A 25,596-nucleotide genomic window follows, 5' to 3' on the forward strand; every position below is an offset into this window, starting at 1 on the left:
TATTGTAAGTCTGTGGCTATATGCATTAAAATATGCACAAATATATATTTACGTTATATATATATGTAGATTTGTGCTTTTTAAATATTTACAAACATGCACAAAAAATCAAAAACACTCATCTATATTCAATTATACATTTATACTAAACTGATTTACCTAAATCGTGAATTTTGATGAAAATGTGATGCCACAAATTCGTATTTAATAAGTCGAATTTAATGATGAATGATGAAGAATTGTGGTGTTTTAAATTAGGTTATTATTTTAAATAAATATAATATAAAGTTTGAAATAAGTAACTTTTATTTTAGCATCGCTTGTTAAATTTGTCAAAAAACGCGGCAAAACGTATGACTATTTAAATAATGAATTCGGCTCTATGGTCCAATGCGCACCCTGCTGTTTTTTCGTTAATAAAAATAAATAAGGGTAAGGGGAACGAAATTATTCATTTGTGGATATAAATTAGACCAAATTATGCTCACTTCTAGAGTTTAGGTTTTATCAGAATTCCCCGGTATAATGCAGGCGTTTCAACGCAAAACCACATTTTAAGTCATCCCCGGAAGGCAGCGAGCATCGCGCGGTCCACACAATGTTCTTTGTATCCCGAGGCTTTTCTTCCTAAGCTATTAGTTTCACATCCAATCGCTGAACAAATCACACGTTGCTTGTTTTAATGCCTTTAAAGGCCTAAGGCATGAAATTCTTGCATCAACACATAATCGTTACATTCCAAATTAGGCAGCTTACAACGTTTTAGTGCGTTACACTTGTGTACATAAATATGGCCGCCGCGGTACGTGTCATTCCCGTAAGTGAAGGCAAGATTTGAAATAAAATATGATATTTTTTAAGAAAGAAATAGAGAGAGCGTTGACCGGCGATTAGTTGCGGCTTTTTTATAAACATGGCGACGAGGCAGACCGCAGGACGTTGCTACGTGATTTATTTATTAGTTTGAGCTGTTGCAATTTTATTTAATAAATTCACCCTTTATTAATGTCATAATCCTCGTGCATATATTAGAAATATGTATAATAACATTGTTATGTAAAACCAAATATTAAATAAAAACGTTCTTCTAATCGATTTGAAAAACTTCTAATGAATATCGCAAATTTTTTGCGTCCTTTGTTTATTTTATGGTGTCATACTGCATTTTTATTCTAAAATGTGGTATCGTTAAAAGGTAAGCATTTCTATCCATTAATAGATATTTAAAAATAAAGAAAAAAGTGTATAATCATGCTCTTTCTCTCATACTAAGCATGTATATAATAGATTAAGAACAATGAAATAGACAAAGTGCTGCACTTTTCTGTATAATATTAGGAGCCACATGACATTCGTTTTAAAACGCAAAATTTGGTTTTCATAATGTCAGTGAAAATGACCATAATATTGTAATCAATAAAAAGCGCAAAAAGCATATCTTGGTTTACCGGAAAAATGAAATATAATTTTTTTTAAGTAAAAGGAACCGTTTAAAGGTTTTCCTGTTAAAGGAGAATATTACAGCATTACTGAATTATAAACATGAAGGTTAAACTTGAGAATTAATAGTTATATTTTTAGAAATCACATTATGCGTTATAACACTTTATATCTGAATACATCAACGTCGATTAAATTTATATTTGAAATTTAGAGAATAAGATTTTTTTAATTGCGGTTACCAGCTAGGTAAACATTAGATGAATAATCTTATTAAATCATTAATTTCACTTACGTTTCCCCTTTAACCAGATTAATGTTATGTGTTCTGAATTAATTTTTAAATTGCAGAAATAGAAGGTCTTGTATATAATATTAAACTCAACGACACGTTTAGAATTATGAAGAAGACTAAAACAAATGCCTTTCGTTAATAAACGTTTGTATAGCGAGATATATGTGGAATGCTCAATAGAAAAAACATTCAATGAATTTACTTCTAAAATTTTAATTAATATAACAACTTAAAACTCCTCTTAACCACAGAACACCGTCACCTGTCAACAAATGTTAATTCATTCATTTGTCTATCCTAATGTTGCCATTTTCTTCCACATATTTTAGATGATTTTACAAGTTAACATTCGTCGTTGTTTTTATTTATTAGGTAGACCGGAAAGTAATGTCGTTTCTGCGCATCTCGATATTTGATTGTCATTTGCTCATTATGTACTCGGAAGACGTTGTATATATATTAGATGGCGAAAGGTTGTTGATAACGAAAGTGATTATATTGTTGATAAAATATAAAAACTTGTTAAAAATGTAGTCGTGTGAATTTGACTTAAGAAAGTGACTTTACTTTCCGGTTCCTCTAGAATTTTAGCGTAAAACATGTCATAGTAAATTTACTATATTTTTCGACACGCTTGTTAAGAATGTTATTGTTAACAATTTTATAAAAATATACATTTTATTGACATTATAGTGGGCGTGTTTACAACTTGGTAGTTCGTTAAAAATAAAATGTTTTCACTATAAGTCTACCGATGACCAGTTCTCTAGTTCACAATGAGCGCTACTCTTTACTTTTTAGTTATAATATTCCACAACGGCGGGAGGCATTGTCCCGTTCGGTTTTATAGCTTCTCAGGGCAGTAAAGATCAGATTTTATCGTCCTACTGCGGAAATAAAGATGTTTTCGAAGTTATAAAACGCAACAGTGCCTATTCGTTTAGTTACATAATGTACCATTGAAGTAATTCTGCGTTAAGAAAATAATATTATTTGTAATTTAAATTATGCATTCTTTTGAAATTTGTTATGGTTTAATTCAACATTTAATTAAGTTTTGGTACTGAAAAGAAGCAATGGTAGACCAGCGGAAGAGGACTAAGACATGCGATCGCAGGTTCGACTCCTGGAATACGATCTTAAATAAGTGTCACTGTGCATTTTATATATACAATTACTACTGCACACACACAAAAAAGTTTTCACAGGGAAGACAGCAGCCTTCTCTATGTGCCATAATACCACACTGTGATTGCCAACCTACCGTGCGTGGCGAATTTGGTATATCCCCCCCCCCCCCCATAAATACCTCTGGCGGAGGTCTTTACCTCATAGTAGGCTTAAATAGCCTGAAACGACCTCTGAACAGAAAAATGGCTAAAGGACTTTTTTTTTGAATGCTTACTGTGGTAAAAAGTTCAGTTTTTAAAGTATTATTTTTTATGCCCAGTGGCACATATATTTATGCCGCAATGATAGCATCAACGAAGGGTTCCAAAATCAAATGAAATTGTTGAAGAAATTGATGACGCATAATAAATTAATTTTCAATTTGTATCAAAATCAAAGCCATTTTTAAAAAAGGTTTATTTCTATTTATTAATCCTTTTTTTCTGTTCGTAATCCACGAAGGGTGTAATAAGCTGTTACAAAAATTTGTTCATCGCTTATAACATTTATTCACATTTCTGTAACCTTACAACACAAGTCTTTCGTAGATCCAACATAAATCGCGATTTGTAGGTACACGGCGGTGCCAAGTTGTCGCAAGGCCTCGTCCGGCCAGTTGGCATTTGCAATACTGACGTCATGTGGTGACTCAGGTACGAATATGCCGTCTATAAAATATTTAATATCTTTATTTAATAATATAATAATTTTTTTCAATCCCTATAATTTTTTTCTTTCTTTATGAATTTATGTTATTTATTAGTCAATATCCGGCCCTTTTTTGTAACATTTATGTATATCTTCTAATTTTATGGTTATTATATAAAATGTTTTTACACGATGATCAGTCATCCTGGCGCTATTTGGGCATGGCCTATAACTCGCAATATGACTTGTATCATCTTAACTTACTTATGTAAGCGTTTTATTTTACATTAATTGAAATTACAATCATGTTAAATAAATTCAAAAATATTAGAAACCGTTTTTTTGGAATTCCTCAGTATGTCGAAAAAAAATCAACTCTCCCAGAGTTTAAAGTCAATGTTTATTAAAGATATAAATGCTTACTTTGGTCTAGACGAAAAGTTTTCTTAATTAATAAGGTAAATGTGTAACCATAAAGACTTATCCAGTATTGTGAGTAAAATTAGTTATAGTTGTGAATTTCCAATTCACCAAATTTTGTATAAGTTGACGAAGCTGTCAAACATTATCCCATCCAGATTTTCATGTTTATTATAAAATGATGTGATTTGAAAATAAAATATATACAAAAAAAACACACAATAATAATACAAAAATGTGTATTAAAACTAATTATAAAAGAAATAAAATAAATATGTAAATAATAATGTTGAAAATGAGAGAAAAAGAGAACTGTGATATATAGGTATGAGATATAAAATTAACTAAAAAAGCTGTGATATATATAAATTGTATAATAAACTAAACTTCAGTAATTGAGGATGGACGAAAGTATAATAGAGCGAAAGAGAAAAACTGACTGAATTATGGAATGAAGTACAGAATGATAGAGATTGTGAAGAGTGGAAGAAGAGTATGAAAATAATAAAAAGAAAGTGAAAAACTTAATAAAGAAAGTAAATCCCTGTTCCCAACAAAATAGGGGGTGGAACGAAGTCTCGAATAGCGGGGGCTACAAAAAGTTTCAATATATTAACTAATTCATTGTACAGTTAGCAATCATCAATTATATCAATGTTACAGATATATCATCAAATAATTAAAACATCCATCAAACTCGGACAAATAACCTTTTGTATAAAGAATTTATTCTGTTGAGTATTCTATCTTAAATCAGTGCTTAATTACTCGTGCTATCTGATACGTCAGTTTCTTATAGTTGGGATGACGGTGCAAACTTCTTGTAAAAGTTATCTGTGCATTTTGATGGTATGCGTGATAATCTGTGGTAGCGAGATTCCCGCTAAGCTATAGTTGTCTATTTGACAATGGCACTTTTTTATACTTACACAAAAAGTGTAAAGTCTTTACTTTTAAGAATAATGAAGTCAACAAAATAAACGATTAAGATCTTATTACAACATAAATGACATATTTTATTAAAGATATGTTTTAAAAGATCATGCGAATTATGATGATTTACATTTTTTTTATATCTAATGTAATTTATAAAATTTAAGATACAAAGCACAAAGTCAAGAGTTGTGATCAATAATTTTAGCCCCGTTTGTTATTAATGATATAAGGTTAGTATTGCCACTGTGGCAATACTGACGTAAAAAAAATTATGACAACATTTATGATATACAGTTTTTATAATCCCATATATTTTATTTTCAAACTAGAACTAAAGTTGAGTACGGTCACAATAGTTTGGAAATTGGTAATTTTTAAGCACTGTGTACGCAGCTTTCTGCAAAAACATTTATCTTTAAGTGTGTTTGTTACGCGAATTAAATTATTTTGTTATTTCGTCATCAATACTAAAAATGGTCTTGAAAATGCTATTTTATCCGACGGAGAGAAACACTTAGAGGTTATTCACTATATTATTTCGAGAATAGAAGTCGTTAAAACTTATGCAGCATTCCTTGTAAATTTATATGCACTGTATGAATGGTGTTATTCAAGTAATTAACTAGGAGCTGTAGAAATAAAGCACTATATAATTGCAAGCCTATTAAACAACGCAATCCGCGAAAACGACTTATAAACTAAGGTGCTATAAACTTTATAGCACTGCTACGTTAAATATATAATTATGCGTTTTTACATTAGCTATGACAAACGTATGTACATATTTAATCCGTAATTACATATAAAAAGTAATAATGCCTTTAAAGATTCTTATTGTTAATTACTAAACAGCTAAACTTTTAAAAAGTTTTATTTAACATTTATTGTTATATTATATTATTCAAATAAAAGTAAATATTTTTTTTTAAAAAGTTTAATGTTTACTTTAATAAAGTTTTGGTAGCGAGATATCACGAATTTGTTACAATTTTTAATTTCACGCATTTACATAAGTATAATATTTTTGGACACAATAATATACTTTTTTTGGAAATATTGTTATTAAATCTGTGTAGTAGCAGATCTTTGCCATAAACGATTTATTTATTATTACTGTTCGCCATACTATTTACCTTATACTTTATTACCATTTTAATTTCAACATTAATTTCCTAGTTACTATATCAAACTAACTCTAGCTCTTACCGTCGTTTTGTGTGAATCATAATTTTAATGTCTTTACTATTCATACGGTCCATCTATTAGTCTAATAAAGAGCATTATGGTGTAACTAATCGTTTTACTTACCTATATCTAACTATTTCTTCAATGACCACGATGTTGACCAAGAAAAAAAAAATTCAACATCGAAGTGGCGTTGAATTTTTTTTGCAAGAAGTTGTACTTATTACTAAACAAGTGCGAATCAGTGCATGGTTAGGAAGGTATGCCGAATGACGGAAACTTTCCAATCGCTACTCTTAATTAAGCAACCGTTTTTCGTGTAGTGTGTCTTGCCAATTTAAAAAAAAAACGAAACGAAGACATAATTTCATAGGGAAGAACATAAAATCGATAATAACCTACCGTTTTTAATAATTCTGTTGCATGTATTGCGTAAAATAAAAATATAAATATTTAAAGAAGCATGTATGTGTTAAAAATATATATGGCCTATTGTTTGGTCTACAATAAGCTTGCGTTTTATAAGGGCGCCAATATTATGCGCCATACGCCGTCTAGAAACCGTCCAATGCGCGTTCAAAGCGCGTTCCGATGCAGGCATATTATGTTTTATTTTCTTTTATTTACTGTTTATCTTATTAATACAATAGTACTCGGCTTAGACTTCACGCAAATAGCCATTCATGGTTTTTGTCTTTTTTATTTCTGGTCAGTGATGTTTTTTTATGTCTTAGATACCATGCTTACTCGTTCGTTGAGAATTATTAGTTTTTTTTTCTTTAGGTTAATTATTATGCCTTATAATATACGTACAGTGAAATTTATTCCGATATATTTTGTAATGGATAATAGTTATATAGCAGCAGCGTGTAAGCCACAAAGCAAGCAGAACAAGCCGCTGGGGCCGTAAGGTTCTGGAGTAGAGATCACGGACCAGGCAGACAATTTGAAATCTATGGGGAAAGTCTACGTTCAGCAATGCCTACGGTTAAAATGAATAAATGAAGAATGCACTTTAGTCGTAATCATATGAATGACAAAGGCTAATAATGCCCGATTTTAGTCGATTTAGTAGGTCTTGGTTACTTATAATTTTTTTTGTTATATGAGACGAGTGGAAGGTACATTAGAACTGTTATGGACTTCCAGATTCAAAATATGCTCTCGCGGAAGGGTGGAATGACTCTTGTATGTATGCTCTCGAAATATATGCGTTTTCCGTTCCACGCCAAGATTTAAAACTCCGGTGAGTTAATAACGAAAATATACCAAGTGGAAGTAGGTTTTCTCGACATTGAGTCCAAACACTTTGTTAAATAAAGGAGCCGTAAAATTAATTATTATTTACTATCTGTCCTTGCAGACTTTATACTGTCAGAAGTTATTAACTTGTCGCATTTCTGTAGAAAAAATAAATTAACTTAAAATATTTCTGATCAGATCATTTTATGCTGGTTGATTGGAAATAAGTGTAAAAGGCTTAAACTGTACATTCACACATTTAAAGCAATCTATAACCAATCACAGACAGCAAAATTTTTCCGCACGTATGGCAAAGACATTAGAACATACGTGATATGTCAAAAAGCGTAAGCCCCACGCTTGTGTATTCCGACATTAAAGAATCATATTTTTACTAATAACCAAAAAAAAAAAATTAAACTTAATTGACTGTGAAGTTGTTAAAAACTAATAAGATTTTCCGTTTAATCAACCATAACCTTTATTTTATGAGATCTTGTATTAAAAACCTTAAAAAAAATAAACATGGCCATGTTCATCATAATGGGGATTCAGGATTAAGTTATCATTGGTATAAAATAAAAAAATAATGTAAAGGGCGTGATCTGAATGATGGATAATGCATACGATACGATAAAAATCGCTGGATCGATATCAAAGCTTCATGGTACGGACAATGTACCATGAATAATAGTAGTCCAGACCTCCTTTAATTCATTCAATTGAATTCTCTTATAAACGTTTCTCATATTCATGTCCTTAAAAAAGTAAAAAAAAAATTGTGTTTAATATGCAGAATATATTTTTAGTTGTATTGAACGCATGTTTTTGGCTTTGTGCTGTGTTAAATACTCTATTGCGTAGATTTTATCTCAGACCATTAGCTGTAAGGGATTTCTATGTAGATCGACGATTTACATCACTTTTATTCTGTTGAGACACAGATTTGAGAGAACTTATATGCGTGTATTTAACTTTCACGTAAACAAACCGTTTCAAATATATCTAACTATTTCATAGACCACACAATGGTACAGCATTTGTACATAGGAAATTTGTTTATTATGAAATTTATCGTTTTGTAACGTGAGAGTCCAAAGATCGCTATAATTCCCCACATTCAGCGACTTGATCTACGTGCTTACTCATGCCACGTCTACGGGCTTGTAATCGCTATTTAACAAGTTTTCGGCACCAAATGCCAAAGGCTGCAGCTTCGTCCACTAGCATTTTAAATTAAAAATTAAACTAAAAAACAATAAAGAAATGAAACATGGCTTGTTTTTGCGGACGGCGTTTCTGAAATATTGTATAACTACCCACGTACAGATTTATAAAATTCGTATAAGTTTACGAAATGTCATTGTAGGCGTATGGTGTGGGTGACATGGACATACCATTTACGTACAGCACAAGTATTAGATTGCCTTGTAAGTAAAGGATATTAAGGACGATTTAGGAAGCCCATTATAATTTTTCTTTTAATTAAAGTTTTAATACAAAGTTTGATGTCAATAGCATTTGACTACAACTTTCAATCGATTTACCAAATATTGTAATTGTAAATTAATTTATAACTTCACAAACATTATAATATTATTCTTCCGTCATTTATAAAAAATAACATAATTTTAACTATAATGTATTAAACAATATCGTGGTAATATATTATAACAGGATGTTTCGAATATTTTGAACAAATAGAAGTGTGTTCACTTCTAACGAAACGAAACGTGTATTGTAAAATGGCGGACTGGCTTCACAGCTGTTTTAAACGTCAAAGCCCACAGCAAGTGACGATACAACACGTCAGTATTTTGCATGTTTAATAATCGCCAACGTACAGCATTCACATTTATTTTTAATACAGTGGTTGTGTGATTAGTGCTGTTTGAATTAAATAAAATACCAACATATAACTGAATTAGTGTATGTGAAAAAAGGCTTGTCATTTATAACAAAAATTCTTATCTATTAAAAATTTTATACCGGTGTTTCTAATTTACAGGTTTTATTATAAGAATGGAGTTAAGAAAGATATCATCGCACTTCTTTCTGTTATCAGTTTTAATTCCTCTGGCCTTTGGTAATTTAAATGCGCCTGTTATAAACCCCGATATATTAACGCAGTCAAAAAATCTCGGAGATTGCCAAGCTTGTAAATTGTTTGTGGAATCCTTCAAAAGGGGCTTGGATCGGACTTCCAGAGGAAAATATGAAGGAGGTGATGCCGCCTGGGAAGAGGAGAAATTAAAAAAATCATATAAGCGTAGTGAAATGCGTCTGATTGACATTCAGGATGGTGTTTGTAAGGAGGAGAAGAAACACTCAGTACAATGTCATCATATGGCGGAAAAAGCTGAAGAGTTTATTGAGGAATGGTGGGCACAAGATGCTGATGAGTCCGCTGATCTCTTTACTTACATTTGCATAGACAAAATGAGAGTGTGTTGTCCAGAACATCATTATGGTAAGCATTGTACACCATGCCGAAGTGACCTTAACAATATCTGTAATGGGAATGGGAAATGTAGAGGTGATGGAACCAGAAAGGGAAATGGGACATGCCTGTGCGATCCAGGGTACACAGGAACTAATTGTGAAAGCTGTGACACTGGATACTACTTATCATATAAAGATGACAACAAAATGCTTTGTTCAATGTGCCACAGGTCTTGTTTAGGAGGCTGCCGACAAGGTACTCAGAAAGACTGTGCTGCTTGTAAACCCGGGTACACATTTGACAGTGATGAAGGTTGTTTAGATATTAATGAATGTGATGATCTAAACAAGTGCACAAAGGACCAGTTTTGTGTTAACTCCCTAGGATCTTATGCTTGTATAACATGTGACAAGTCCTGCCAAGGATGCCATGGTGATGGACCGGATATGTGTAGAAAATGTGCCAAAGGTTACTCTAAGAAAGGAGAATTTTGTATTGCGGACAGAGAAGATGAAGATCAATCTGAAAAATTAACAACCACTAGGTAATTTTTATTTCAATTATAATTTTTTTACAGTTAAACATTTGTGAGTTATTTTAATTTCTTTTTATAAATTTCTTACAGAAAAGAGGAGCTGTAATTCATTGAATGTTTTATAGGTAAATGAAATTTATTTTTGGTGGTGGGGATATAGTTTATATTCAATATTTATTTTAAACAATATTTTATGGTATTTATTTCTGTAACTTCAAAATGTGTTATATTTTTGTCATGTTATAAAAAAATAAGTTTAATTTGGTAATGCATTAATTACTAAAATAATTTTTCTTGTAGTAACTTTGTAATTTGTATATTTTATTTCAGGTACATGACCTATGTAGGTCTTTTGATAGCAACGGGTATATTGTTACCGAAGTCTACATCCCTCGGAAGTATTGTAGGGATTATGGTACTATCATACATTGTTGGAGCTGAATATTACTGTATGATAAATGGTCACACTGGTTTAGTGAACCTAAAAGACTATGATTTGTCCCAATTGTTCTATTCATAAAGTAATGAACATTCTTATAACAATATTATTATATAAAATGTAAACTATTTTTAAGTTGTTCCTAGTTTTAAATTTGATAATTTATTTTTCGTGATGTCTTATGAAATATTGTATGATATTATGGGACTTTTTACATCCTATATTTGTGTGTATGTATCTGCATAAATATTAAAAGTATGTATGAATGTTTCAGAATAGTTGAATTATTTAACTTACTATCTGATTTGTAAATTAAAACTATGACTTTAATTACTAAGCATTATATTTGCTTAAAGCACTTAATATTATAATTAATATGAGCTTTATTTAATTTGTATACCAGAATGATATTATTTAATTTGAATAACATAATGATGTGAAAATTTTCAGTTAAATATATATTTATTTTAATGTGTAATTAACTAAATAGTTATTATATTAAGTAAAAATTCTACATTAAGCAAAGGAAAAAACAGGACATTCATAAAAGTTAAAAAAGAAATCTATGAATTATCTATCTCTCATCACATTATGTATATGTGTGTGTATTATCTGTGTTTAAGGTAAAATTGTAAGAATAATTGTGTGGTGTCATTTATTTGAATAAACCATGCTTTCAATTTATATAATTTTACATTGAATCATTAAAGAACAAATTTTAAACAAAAATACATTGTGTACATTAGTTACTAAAGATGAATTTTAGTAAAACTGACATAAATCAAAATAGTGAGGTTACTTCTAAATTGCTGCATTTTAATTTTAGTTTAACAGACAAAATAAAAAGGACAATCACCTGATTACAATGGATACCTATAACATATAAAATGTTATATGACAGCATTTCCCCACTTGTGACTGAAATTTAAAGGTTATCTCTATTATTCTAGTAATTTTACTAGAAAAAGAATAGAACACTGAAATATAATAAAAATAAATGTGGATAACTATTAAAAAAAACTACATTTTATCTATAATTCAAAATGATCACTATTCTCAAAATCATCATCTCATTAAGTGAGATGTTTCGAACGAGTTTTATATATTCGCGCGTAAATGGAATATAATGACGTCACAATCAATGCTACCAGAAATTAAATCGGGTATTAAAACGAATTAATTATGAGTAAATTTTACTTTAACACCCTTTTGTAAATTAATTTGTAAATGAAATTTAAATAATTAAAGCCGAACTAATATCCGCACAGATTAACTATACAATGTCGCTGTGCAAAATATTTTTATTTGTTATATATTTAGGTTGTAATAGAAAGTGATATTATTTTTTTTTATTTAATTTTTAGTAATGTTAAGAAATAGCAGCATTTGGTTTAGGATTACATTGCACAATTTCCGATATTTGTTTTGCCTTGATCGTTGCTTCTTTAAGGTCGATACGCCCGTCTGTGGCCTTACTGAGCTGTTAATATTCGCCGGATGTATAATAAAAATATACCACAATATAATTGTTTTTTTTTTTATTTTTTTAGTGAAATTATAATTTATTTATTTTTGAAGAATTCAACTTTGCGGTATAACTTTTAATATTATTTTCGTGAAACCGAAAGTGACGTCTTAATCAAAATTAAATGTAATTCATAACGTCTTTCTACGAGATATATTTAGTCACATATTACCTCGGCCTATCGAATTGAGATGGTTTTATGAATCTATTACCGCAAACATTCGTCCAATTTAGCATATATCAGAAATATTAATAAATATTAAATTTAGTTTCGTCGAACTCTGAATTTAGTCTTCTTGATCTATTGTGTTTTGATAATGCGTCACAACTATCTGGTACCTTGTTGCTTTCATAAAAAATCAATTTTAGTGATAAATTTAAAACTTGTAAGTGTATATATAAACAAATTCAGCACTTTTGTGTTACGAATATTGACAATTAAATTTTTTTAAACGCGGGTTTTTTTTTTAAATTTTACAAAAGGTTACTGAAGTGTAAGTATATTTGCACAGTGATTAAAAGACAAAAAACTTGATGTATAATCTTTATTCATACAGTATTATTTAGTTATAATATTGACAATTTTTTCCAAATCATTATTTGGTTAATAAAAAAGGTAGATATCTATCTTTAACACAATGCGTTATAGATAAATATCTAAACACTTAGTTAACAGGCGGTATTATGTAGCTGTACTTGTCAATAACGTATTGTAAATCGACCATGACACGCTTTTTGCGTTCGCATTTTAAATGTACTCTGAACGGCGCCAAACATATGCTTTTTAATTTTGCTCGTATAATGTGTGCTTGGATTAGCAAGTAATAAATACATCTTCTAAAATAATATTAATTTTACAAATATTTATAAAAATTTAATAAAAAGTACATATTAATTCAAGGCATTTTTTAAAATTTTAATAAACTAAACATTGTTATTTATTAAATGTGTCAAATTATTATATGTTATAATTTATACTAAATTCAGAACCCTTATCGGTTTCATGTAATTTTTATACCAAATGCTTTTATTTCGGTATTTATATTTAAACACGCTGGATTTCGTGACTTGCGCTGTGATGTTAACTGTCAATCACTGCCCACGTGTTATGTAATGTGTTGTTGGTGTCATGTCAGATTTGACCAAATTATTGTAAAGGATTTTGAAACTTTATTTTTAAAAAATCGTTGACGTTCAAAGATGTTTCTTTTTTAAATATATAAATTATCAATTGAAAAAGACTTTTTTTTAACAAAAGAGGGCTGAATTTATAGCTCTCGGAGATATGAACATATTAATATATTTTTAAATATAGAGGTAATATTATTTCGCGAGATAAAGCACGTTTTAAGTAAATGCTCGACACATTTATATTTAACTACCTTTGCCCTTGGCTATATCGGTAAGCCGCAAAGTACATAGTAATATCGCAACAAGGTATACGTTGATTTGAAATGGTTTGCGGTGTTCACAAGGGAATGTGTAAAAGAAATATATGTTCTCTATACGATAATAATGTTGCTTTGTATACATACAATAAATCTTTGTTACATTTAGATGTTGAAGAAACTAATTAACTATTTTGGTAAATAGATCGTTTTTTTAAATGGTAACACCATTAATGGTTTTTTCACTATTTATTTGATATTATATGACACAATATAATGCTTAACTACTCTAAGAAAAGAATTTGACTCTCTTTATTCTTTTTAAATCGGAACTAAGTAACATTTACATAATGCTGGTTTGCTGTCGGCCTAGTCATTATAACTTACTATCAATATATAACATGTATTTATAACTATATGTCTTCCGTACGCTTTGCGAACTTAACGAATGCCTCCTCAACCTCCTTGTGAGTGGAATTTTAAAGTCCTTTCTTAGCTGACCAATACTACGCAAAGCAAATATTTCTACTAAATTTTTTATTCTCTAAGCCTAATGATTCCTGAGATATCGTGATGAGTAGGTACAATCTCTCATATACAGGGTGATTGGTAGTTGGTATAAAAGTGAATATGTAGCACATATATCAGAAAAAGCTATGTAAACTTAACACACAACTATACTTTATAAAGCGTGTAACTCTGAAGTATGTTACATTGATTTATATTTGCCACTGGAATACGTCAGGCTTAATAATTTTTAGCAGTGCAATCTGCAAGGACAGATAGCAAACAATAATTAATTTATTAATTTACTACAATATGCATAAATTCGAATTTCGAAAACGCTATTTCTTACTGTATTATCATTACGTAACTTATTACTAGTGAAACCTTTTTTAAGATTTTACAACTATAACTGATCACCACATCATGTATTTTTATAAAAAAAAACTAATTAAGATTCTCTTTCGAAAAACACTGTGTCTTAATTGAGATTATGATATAATTATATTGTTTGAATACTGAGTATTTTAGATGTGATGTAAACCAACGACTCGGCCATTTAAATTAGTTCCGACGAATCGTAAACACGATTGCATGCGTCACGGAATCTCGGCTTTTGGTCACACGACCACTGGTTTTTCTTTGCTGGAAATTATTCTGTTATATAACTTATTATAAGATACATATTTCACGAAGCGAGTCATTCAAAAGAGGTTTTAGTCTAGGCACTCTCTACTGAATGTGTAAATTCCACTTCGGCAGTAGAGAAAGTCCGGTAAAAAGGAACCCAGTCGTGGCTCTCACGGTGGTCCTGGAGTATAGTTATTATAAAGTTTTAAGGCAAACGTCCTCTATCTATACCGGCTACATTTTTTGTATGAGGGACTAATATCGTTCCGCAAAAACCGTATTCGCTTGATTTGGCTCCGTGCGAGTTCTGGCTATTCAGCAAACTCATAAGGTTAATGCGGAAACGCCGTTTTGATTATTGAAGAGATAAAAAACTGAATTGAAGGTCTCTAAGGCTATATATAAAAGACTTTCAATTGTTGACTGGAAAAAGCGTTGGCAAAAGTGAGTTTTATCTTTGAAGGGAACGAAAATGGTATGGAAGAAAAAATAAAGAATTTACATTTTTAAACAAATTTACCTTACGATTTGGTCTCAGTATTATAATTGCACACATAATTAAGAGTGCATTCATAAAAATGCAAGAAGCCGTCGACGCCGTAAACAAGAAAAGCAAGCTAGATATACGTAAGATATCTAATCTCGAGCGTGTTGGAACTCGTCCGACCCGTTTCCCTTCCGCGAAGATCCACCGCTAACTGGACAGTGCAGACAACATTTTAGCATTCCTAATGTAACATCTATCCGTAGTTAGCACCATGGTGACGACCGTGACAATTGTGTTGACATTACGCAAACATTAAGCCGAAAACTTATTTAGAGCATAAACCAAATCCAAGTTTATCTCTGAACATCTAATTCTCATATTTATTTCTTGAAATGCTAGTATACCTTGAAGTATGTTGAATGTGTAATATAAATATTTTATGTATATTATTTACAAAAGCATATACCAAATGTGTGATTTTTTTTAAATTTTAAATAAAAAAAAAAGAATTTGTTTTCGATGCATGTATAAAAAGATAAAAATGAAATTTATTTATTCAACATTGACACTTATAATAGAATTCATATTGATTGCCAACTTTTTTAACCTGTTTTATTTTTGACTCTGCTTCGCAATATACACTTATTAAAATTATGTCATTGATCGTGTTTTTTTTTTAAAAAAACACTATAGATTAAAAATAATTAAGTCATTTTTCGTAGACAAAAAAATTCACAGATAACACATAATTACAATAAATATTTCACAGAACAGACTATTATCATGGTTAAACATCATCAACGTGTCACTCAATAGGCATAAACCATCACCATCATTGTATAGTAGTAACTTATATCTATAATTTATAATTATTCTTATCGGCAATTAGATATTTTTTTTTACGATTTTCCGAAATATGACATAACGATTCGCTACATTTAAGAAGGATACTAAAACGGACGGAATTATATTCTTTTTATCCATATTATAGTTTACACTCGTTCATTGTTAATAAAAGTCTAATGCGTGATTAGTATCATGTTTATTGTTTATTAATACAGAAAATTCGAACGAAGGATTTACGAAATAAAATAGATGTGGTACAATGATAGACCTTTTTTTTATAATTCACCTTGTGACGTATTTTTTAATTACAAGAGACCAAAACATGAAAAATGAAATATAAAGACACTAATACTTTAATTATTTTCGTTAATTATGTCAAGATAACATCAGGAGGTTCTCAGTATAAGCGATTTAAATATTTATTTTATTTGAAAAATGCGTAAATATAAAATAAAAAACACTTATGTTTATTTTCATTCTATCAAAGAATAAATATAAAATATTAATTTGCTAGAAAATGTTCTTAGAAAGTTAGTGAAAGAATGATCGCAACGAGTGTAAAGAAATAAAAAAACGGCTTATGAGAAACAATACACGAACGCTTTCTAGTTTGCCTCAAACAAATCACTGTCATTGTTGATTATGTGAGAATTTGTCGACTGTCATAATAAATGTAACCGTGACGTCTCACTTTCATTCCGTTGGATAACTTGAATGTTGATCGGGTGCCGTGATTTTTTTATGCGATCTATTGTGTTACGTGCATTTTTTGGTAAATTAAATTATAACGAGTGTATGCAATGTTATAATTATGTTTGCCTTTCTTATTATCTTCAATCGTCGTTCTTGTAGAATGTCTTGGAAAATGTTACGTAACATAAAATTTTGCACGGTGTTGTCAGATATTACAAGAGAAATAATTAATAAAATATATTAATGTATAAAATATAACTTTAATGTTGCTTGGTCATTTATTATAGATGATTATAAATCTTTGTGTCATTGACCTCCAGAAATGTTACGTCATATAAGTCGTTCAAATAATGTAATTTATATAATAATATATATTAAATAAGTTTGCTTTATTTCATCTGTAGTAATGATGGTTTCGTCGTTTGAGGTCCACTGCAAAGCAAAGGCTTGTAACTAAAATATATATGTGTGGATTACTATAAACGCCATGATTGGCAGCCGAGTTGGCGATTGCAACATGGTATTTTGGTACGCAGAGGATGCTGCTGTCCATCCTATGGAAACTTATTAGTGGACAGTGGTAATCTTATATAGTTAATGCACAAAGTGTGATTTAATATAAGTTCCCGGGAATCGAACCCACGATCGCAAGTTTTACCACAACTCAATAAAAACAATGGTTACCTGAAAGAAATTGTTGTTTCAGATAAGATCGCCTGTTATACTTCATCTTTTGCGTATTTCACTTGATTTCGTTTTATAGTCTGTGACGTACAATAAAGAGTAAATAAATAAGAAAATTTAGGTTTTTACCAATCATTATTGAGAATTGGACAAACTAATGTTATTAGGGAAATAATAATATTATTATTTACAAATATAGCGAACAATTTCCAATCGTAACGTTTTGACAGATGTCAAACTTTGACACCTTATACGCTTAGGGCGGTAAGGGTAACGGAACAAGTCTAGCCAATAACATTCATTCTCCGCCGGTGCATTGTTATGGCACACGGCGAGATCGTGGTTTACCGTTCACGCAGACATTACAGTTAAGTACCTTTCACACGTTACGACACGACCTGTCTAGCTAGGGAAGGGTTTCATTGTCGATTTGTTCGACTTGAGTACAGATTCGAAATACGAACCGCCTTAATTGCACATTGACCTTTTAATGAATGTTGGAATATTCTCGAATTAGTCTATTTATTTTTTTAAATTGGCTTTAATAAAGAAGGATAAACGTTTTAATAAGACTTCTTCAAAGAAATTAAAACACTGCAGTATTTACAATTCTTTTTTGTTTGGACTCAAGATAATTTCTAGTAAAATGGAATAAAACAAGCCTTTATATTTGTTTAAAAGTTTACAACAATACGCCTATATTACATTTAACAAATTATTTAATTACTATTAGGCGACCGGATTTCATTTTGACAAATGCCTCTTCTAAAGTTTTAAATTCCTCTGTTTTCCACTATTCTTCTCTATTCTGGACTAGCTACTTTATTCTGCCACCGTTACGATTGACGTCCTTTGCTTATTTTTCCGTTCCCGGGATACCACTCCGTTACTAGCCTAGTCCATTTCTCTTTACACATGTCCAGCCAATCTCCATTTTAAAACCGTCTGTGTCGCATCTTTACATTTAGTTTCTTTTAAAATCATCAATTAAGTTAAATATCACTAATGCTTTTCTCTATAGATTAAAGGATTTGTGATATTTAACTTAATTTGAAGGACGCGATAGTAAGAACGTGTTATAAGAAAATTTATAGCGATGTCCTCTCAGACAATTTTGACAGTAGTGATGTCATCTTCCATAATAAGATAAGACGCCATGTTGTTCTACGGATTGTCGACGGGTTTTAATTCATTAATAATATTCGCGTAAATATAAGTTATTATAACATGTATTCTTGACATCTAAAGATTGAATAATAATCATTATCAGGTTTGAATGGTGCTATTATTATTGAATTTATCGAATATATGCTAATGACAAAAATCTAAAGAGAAAAGTACATGTTGTGCTTTTGACAGTATCGATATTTCAAGTAAACATAGTTAGCAGTGATCTGAAATATTTAATTTTGTTGCATATTTGATATCTACAGATTATTTATAAAAAAAAAAACGTAATACAGATTATTACAACCGATTTTCTATATTTCACAGATAATATAACCTCTGTATAGTCTGTTGTATAAAAAGTTTAACTTCAAATTAATACTTATATTATAATGTTTATTTATTTCACACTGTCATTCATAGTTATCTGTTTTAGCGTATAGATGCCCATAATTATATTTTTTTTCCTAATAAAAACCGTTAGCCACATCTATTGTATGTAAGTTGTACAGTGGTAGGTAACGGTAGAAAACTGAGACTTGCGATCGTAGGTCGCGAATTCGGTTCCTCCGGGATACAATCTTACATAATTCATTCTTTGGACATTAATTACATAAGATTACCACTGCTCGCAAATTAGTTTCCAGATGATGGGCAGCATCATCCTCTGCGTTTGACAGTTATGATAACTCCCCACATAGATATCTTTGGGGCAGACCTAAGCCTTGCTGTAAAGAGAAACTATGAAGGGTTTTTCAAACCGGAACTTTTCTAACTTAAAGAGTAATGTTTGACATTTTTAAGCAAAGATACAAGGCTTTAAAACTGATTTTATTACTTTCTTTTTTACTTCGAGACAATTGTATTAAATTGAGCGAAAGGGAAACTTTACAGCATTTAAATATATTTACAATTACCTTGAAAAAAGTGATCATTCTTAAATGTGTTACAAGAATTTATTTTTTCTATAGAAATGCAACAGAACAATAACAGTACAAAGTCTGCAGGGATAGATCGTAAACAATAATTAATTGTAATAAATAAATAGTTATTGAATTTTCGATAACGCTTTTACTCGCTATATTGCTGGGTGTTGTACTGTAATAAATATTATTTGCTAGCAAATGAACTATACATTCCCCTCTTTCAAGCCTGTATGTTAGATAAAAATATGTAGCTTAAGATATAAATGAAAAGAAAATAATCACTTAATAGTTTAGTAGTTTATACCGGGCCGTTGACTTTGCGGATTTACGCAAAGCTGTTATCTAAGTAATAAAACACATCAGCCATCGCTCGGAGCCGATCCCGTCTAACCCGGTATTAGCTATTAGTCAAAGATATTGCGTGGGCGCATGAAGCTATGCGGAACTAGTGTTCAGTACACAAACATCTCGTTCGACTACCTCCAGCGTGCTAAGACAGTCTTAAATAAATATTAGTAAAATTCAGCAGCAAACTTCGGTTATTACAAATTAGAATAACACTTCTAAAAATATAATACAAAGTAGACTTACACAAGACGAGACAAGATCAGGCAAGACAAGACAAGAATACGGAGATTTGTACAAGAACGAACGTAACCGAGAAGTTGAAATGGCATTGGGCTGGCCATATAGCGTGTGTAACAGATGACCGCTGGAGCCTTAAAGTTCGGGAGTGGAAATTTACAGGATGGCGACTTTTATGAAGTAGTTGGAAGACGCAGGATGTAGGCTGCTTTCATCAACAGTTTTACTGGAAATTTATAAGTAAATGATAAAAGGCAATAGAAGCCTTATGGCTGAAATAATGATGAGCTTGTGCCTTATGATACGTATAATTATTATATATGTATATTGATTATATTTTCATTTAAAAAAAAAACTTGGTAAAAAAGAAATTTAAAACTTACGATCAGCTAAAAAAGCACGGTTTTGCATATATGCGGCGAGGAAAGTTTTTAAGATTGAACATTATCAAGAGTAGTCCGATAAGTTGTCTCATTGATGAGAACTTGGAATCGTGTCTAAAATTAAAAAAACAAAACAATACATACATATATATACAACATGTGTAAACCTGACTTACTCAAGCTTTCCAAAGAGATACAATCACATTGTTTGCTTTAATAAATATTGATTAATTGTAAAATTTAGTTTTATTTAGTGTACCATTTATTTAGTGTATTAAAAATTTACTAAACCAGCAGATTTAGAACACAATTTTTTTTTAATTTTTGTGATATTCATATTTGGTTCTTTGGCTATTTGGCGACCATTCGTCTAGAATAACATATAATATATTAAAATGATATTTATAGGTATAAAAGTTTTATACGAGTGAATGTATAAATGTATACTCATTTTTTATCTATTCAAAAATCAATGGTTACAGAGATAAAAAATAACTTAATTATAACATAGTAAGATAATAAAATCAGATATTGTTTTCTATATGTTCCTACAGACTTTATTCTGCCAGAACTTACAGGCATGTCGTATTCCAAAAAAAAAAAAAAAAGAAATTTATTTTTGATGACAAATGAGCAAAAATAACATTTATACCTTTAGAGTTTTTACATAATTAAACACCTATAAAATATGTTAGTATTTAATACGAGTTTGTGTAAGTATAATGAGTTAAAACTCTCCAATAGCAAGACGGCACACACTGTTCTTTTTTCAGTTTATTTCACATGCGAAGTTGCAATATTAAAAAAGGAACAACATTCGCGGCATCACTATTTTTGGCTTCAAAAAACCATATTCATCAAATACCGTTTTGCAACCTTAAAAATAAGGCAGATAATGTTCAAATTTCCTTAAAATCTAAACTTCGTATCTTTAACAAGGCTGTCGAAACCGGCCGCTAAATGTCAAAGAAGTCACATTGACAGGACCTTGGTCGCAGTCCCGAGAAAAAGGCTCTCGACAAAAAAGCGCACTCTCCTTGGAATATTTAGAGGTTTGTGGGCGACTTGAATTGTAATTTTGCACGAAAGCGTTTTTACCCATCTTTACTGTGGTACTGGTCGAAAACAATATCAAATTGTAAATACAAAAATATTTATATATCGAAAAAAAAAAAATTCTTTTGTTTTAGCCTTATTTCAATATCGATGTTACTTTTGGGGTAGTTGTAACTAGTTCGTAAGGATTCGGTCTATATACAAATTTATATTAAATGTGTGGACAAGTTTAATGTTTATATTTATTAAAAGAAGAGCTGTCACCTAGAAAAATAACCAAATACAGTAACACTATGTTTGAGTATATACACGTATACGGTTAATAAATATTTGAAAACGGAATAACAAGCCTTTTGTTATTATAGTCGCCGCGATGATGATTAGAGGTTTAATAAATAATTCTACCAATTGAAAATAATACGACATTAATAATAGCAGGAAAATAGGACAAAAATATTTAAAAATAACGATTTATTTATCGTTATTTGTTCTCTTATCACACCTGTTTTATTTGAATATAGAATATAAACAGTTTTCCAAAAATTATTAAGTGTATATTAAAAATTGGGCGTTGTAAATTTACAAGAGTACAAGGTGATAAACTTTGCACATCGACTTTTGTAAAGAGACAATCCGGGAATCGAACTCGCGACCTACTATCGCAAGTCAGTCCACTATCGCTGGGCTGCCACTGATAGGATGTACCATATTTGTGGGAAACAAGTATTATATATATATACACACACATAAATGTGTATATATATACACATATATACATAAACACACTCTTATATATATATATATATATATATATATATATACATATAAATGTTGGTGCTAAAATTGTTTTTACTCTTTTCAGATAACGATTCTGCTTTTTCGATGAAGCCTTTGCAAAGGGATCGTCGTTAGAACTCGTAAATTATCTGTAAGTATTTTAAAAAAATATAAATATAGGATTCTCAATGCTCAGCGACGTCTTCTGCACCACGTTGCGATCGTCGTATCGTATGGTATATCCCCCCATATTAGAGGACGCCTATACCTTGCAGTGGGCTTCTATGTGCTGAAATGACAACAGTAATATATGAAATTTAAATGTAGACAAATTAAACAGGCACAGTTGTTTTGCCGATCTATTACATCCATGTTTACTTCTAAAGTTTTATTTATGTTTGTTGTAAAAGTAAATTGATATAAAAACTGGTGTATTCTTTATAGATGTTAGGTGCAATGTGTATTAGTATTTTGCACTTATTAAAAAAAAAAACATGTAGATACTAAGACGGCAGCCTCTGCGGTTGAAATCAATCTATTCTATTTTTGCTCTGTGGTTGCATGGCATTCAGAAGAGGATTTATCCCTTGGGTTTTTTTTATCATTGACAAATGCTGTGTGCCTGTCATAGAGTCCATAGCTTAGAACTATAACTTGAAAAAGTTATAAAGCTCGGGCTGATACCTTTTACTTATTTAACATTAGACACTTGTAAGGAGAGGACCGGCTTGGGCTCGGTACGCGTTTTCATTTCAATTGGATAGGGCCGAAGTTAAGTTTTTTATTATCGGATTAACAAATGATAAGTTCCAGCAGTTCAAGTAACTGCTTCTTCATGTCCTTTATTGGGCTGGGGTCATATTGTTTTTTTAAGGTCTCTGTTTTTGGTGACCTCTTATTCCCACTGTCACTTGACAGGTCACCTAAAAGGACGTTAATTTCAAATTTAGGTTAAATGCGTTCTTCCTTTACAATGTTTTTTTGTGCCTTCCTTCTGTCTTTCACAAGTTCTTTCCTCATTTGTAAATCTTCTTCCAGAGATCGGTTTTGTTTTCTCATCTACATTCCCTGATCACAATTTTACATTATGTGTTAAAGATTTTTATGGCTTATTTTTATATAATACACTTTATTTCTAGTTTTAGAATTAATATATGTGTACCCACAAAAATACTTAACTATCTGGTGAATAAAACGTCAATCCATACCAGGTATTTCTACCGAACCTTTATATCGCTTGAAGATACAGCACAAATAATAAAATATGTCTCATATGTATTGAGTATTATTTAATTTTTGATGATTGGTAGCCCAGTGGTGGGAGATTGAGTCTTGCGATCGGAGCTCGCGGGTTTGATTCCTGGTATACACTTTTATTTAATTCACACTGAAGTAATTATTTAGGATTGCCGCTGCTCACAAACAAGTTTCCTGAGGATGGACAGCAGCGACCTTTGCGTACTAAACTCCGATCACCAAGCGTGGCAATTATAGTATATCCTTCCATAGATCCATCTTTGGGGCTGGGGCTATGATTTAAAATGCAGATTTTTGGCTCAAACAACGATGATTTTATATATTTTTTTATGTAATTCATAAGTATGTCAGAATAAAAGTATCCTTAAAAAACCTTGTATTTCTAGTAAAATATATATGCATAGTTGAAAATTTAGAAAACAACCCTGTTGTATGTTATAATTAATTTGCAATAAATACATGACCTAACGAGCAAATAGATATTCTATCTTGTGCACCTCGTATGCGAATGTGACTAGAGACAATATAGTCGGCCATGTTGCATGTCCATGTTTAAAGATTTATGGAGCGGACGCGACTGTAATTTTGCCATCTTTTTTTCGAAGCGCTCGCTATTTTAAGAGCAGGCCGGCTGAAGAATTTTCTGATTTGCTAGTGAATATTTTTTTTTTTTATAAATTGTTTACGCACCCACGCCTTGTGTGTTTCGTTTGTTTTTGCTGTTGTTAGCGAACATTATTCTAGTTAAGCAGAGTACACGAGAAACTCCAGGCTCATTATAAATAATGCAGTTATGGCGTATAATTTGTAAGATCAGACTGCTTTATTTTAAAAATTTTCTCGTAATAAATTTAATTTAAAATTTATTTATACATTTTTAAAAATATTACTTCACATAAATTAATATTTAACACAATTGCATGATATTTCGTTAAATATGGACTTCCTCCATAACTCTATATCTATATATTAAAATCTCCACTTTTTTCTCATTTACATGAGAGAAGCTTTGAATAATAACAATAGCGATAATGTCTATGACTAGTAACAAAAAATAAATAACCTAAACAATTTTACTGGATTATTTCAATAAAGAAAAGTTTTTATCATTAACTATATATATGAGCGTGTAAACATCACACAAAGTTGACAATCAAATGTCAAAGTGACACGTTCAAGACCATCAATTAACACGCAACGAACTTTCCAATTACCGTCAAAAATAATACACGAATTGCTGTCACTCGCAACATGTTATTACAAACATTACAACACATTATTACAAGTGTTACAACTGATTATTACAAGTACAACGGTGTTGTCGACCTCACATTTAGAACTTAAATTACTGGCCCGACTAGTGGAACTGAAGTTATGTTGATATGAATGTCGATTTGTGGGTGTGAACAATTTATGAATAAAAATCATGTCTGCCGGCTCATGGTCGCCACTCGTGAAGACATCAGCCCCAACGGTCATCAGTTGTACGAGCAATGTACCCCGCCCACTGTCATTTCAGACGATCAACTCTTCGAACTACTTCGGAGGCCTAAGATGGTCCTAACACTATCCTTATTAATCAAGATTCGTTTACAGTTTGCGCTCTAAACATTTATGTCTCATTCGCTGTCTCCGCTCTTTTATCCTCTCTTGCAATTTTTTTTAATGGCCACCGCTATTGGGGACCTCTCGTACCCCTAACTTTTTCGGGATCAGCGACTTTATTGTTCAATTATTTTTTTAGTCTTTTCTTTATTTATCACTCTCTTTCACGCGTCACAATATCTTTCATTCTTTACTTTTGTCCTTCACAATATCCTTCGTTTTGCTCTTTCATCATCTTCTTACTTTAAGGTGGTTAGGTACATTTTATTTATTTTTATCCTCTCTTGTCTATGTCCCCTATCCGTTGTCATAGACACAACAGATGTGGGA

The 25,596-nt window shown here is 30.8% G+C and overlaps 2 protein-coding genes across 6 annotated transcripts in view; both read left to right on the forward strand.

Moving 5' to 3' along the window:
* pot (papillote) overlaps positions 1–25,596 on the forward strand; it is a 101,928-nt gene that overhangs the window by 4,476 nt on the left and 71,856 nt on the right. For all 3 annotated transcript variants that reach the window (XM_068772660.1, XM_068772662.1, XM_068772661.1), the window contains exon 2: positions 22,490–22,555. The gene's annotated coding sequence lies outside the window, so the exon portion shown is untranslated. The remainder of the gene's footprint in view (positions 1–22,489; positions 22,556–25,596) is intronic.
* On the forward strand, positions 9,115–11,392 carry LOC137929552 (cysteine-rich with EGF-like domain protein 2). Of its 3 annotated transcripts, XM_068772560.1 has the most exons (4): positions 9,118–9,265; positions 9,345–10,323; positions 10,405–10,439; positions 10,645–10,733. In XM_068772560.1, the coding sequence occupies exons 2-3, from the start codon at positions 9,359–9,361 to the stop codon at positions 10,418–10,420; spliced, it is 981 nt and encodes a 326-aa protein (XP_068628661.1). In that variant the 5' UTR covers positions 9,118–9,265; positions 9,345–9,358; the 3' UTR covers positions 10,421–10,439; positions 10,645–10,733. The 3 variants fall into 3 exon arrangements, with proteins under 3 accessions (XP_068628660.1, XP_068628661.1, XP_068628659.1); XM_068772559.1 differs by lacking the exon at positions 10,405–10,439 and having other exon boundaries at positions 9,115–9,144; positions 10,645–11,392; XM_068772558.1 differs by lacking the exon at positions 10,405–10,439 and having other exon boundaries at positions 10,645–11,392.

The sequence above is a fragment of the Battus philenor genome, unplaced genomic scaffold, assembly GCF_028537555.1.
Source record: "Battus philenor isolate CCGP_79_NKW_IND1 unplaced genomic scaffold, ilBatPhil1.0.hap1 SCAF_5, whole genome shotgun sequence".
NCBI lineage: Eukaryota > Metazoa > Arthropoda > Insecta > Lepidoptera > Papilionidae > Battus > Battus philenor.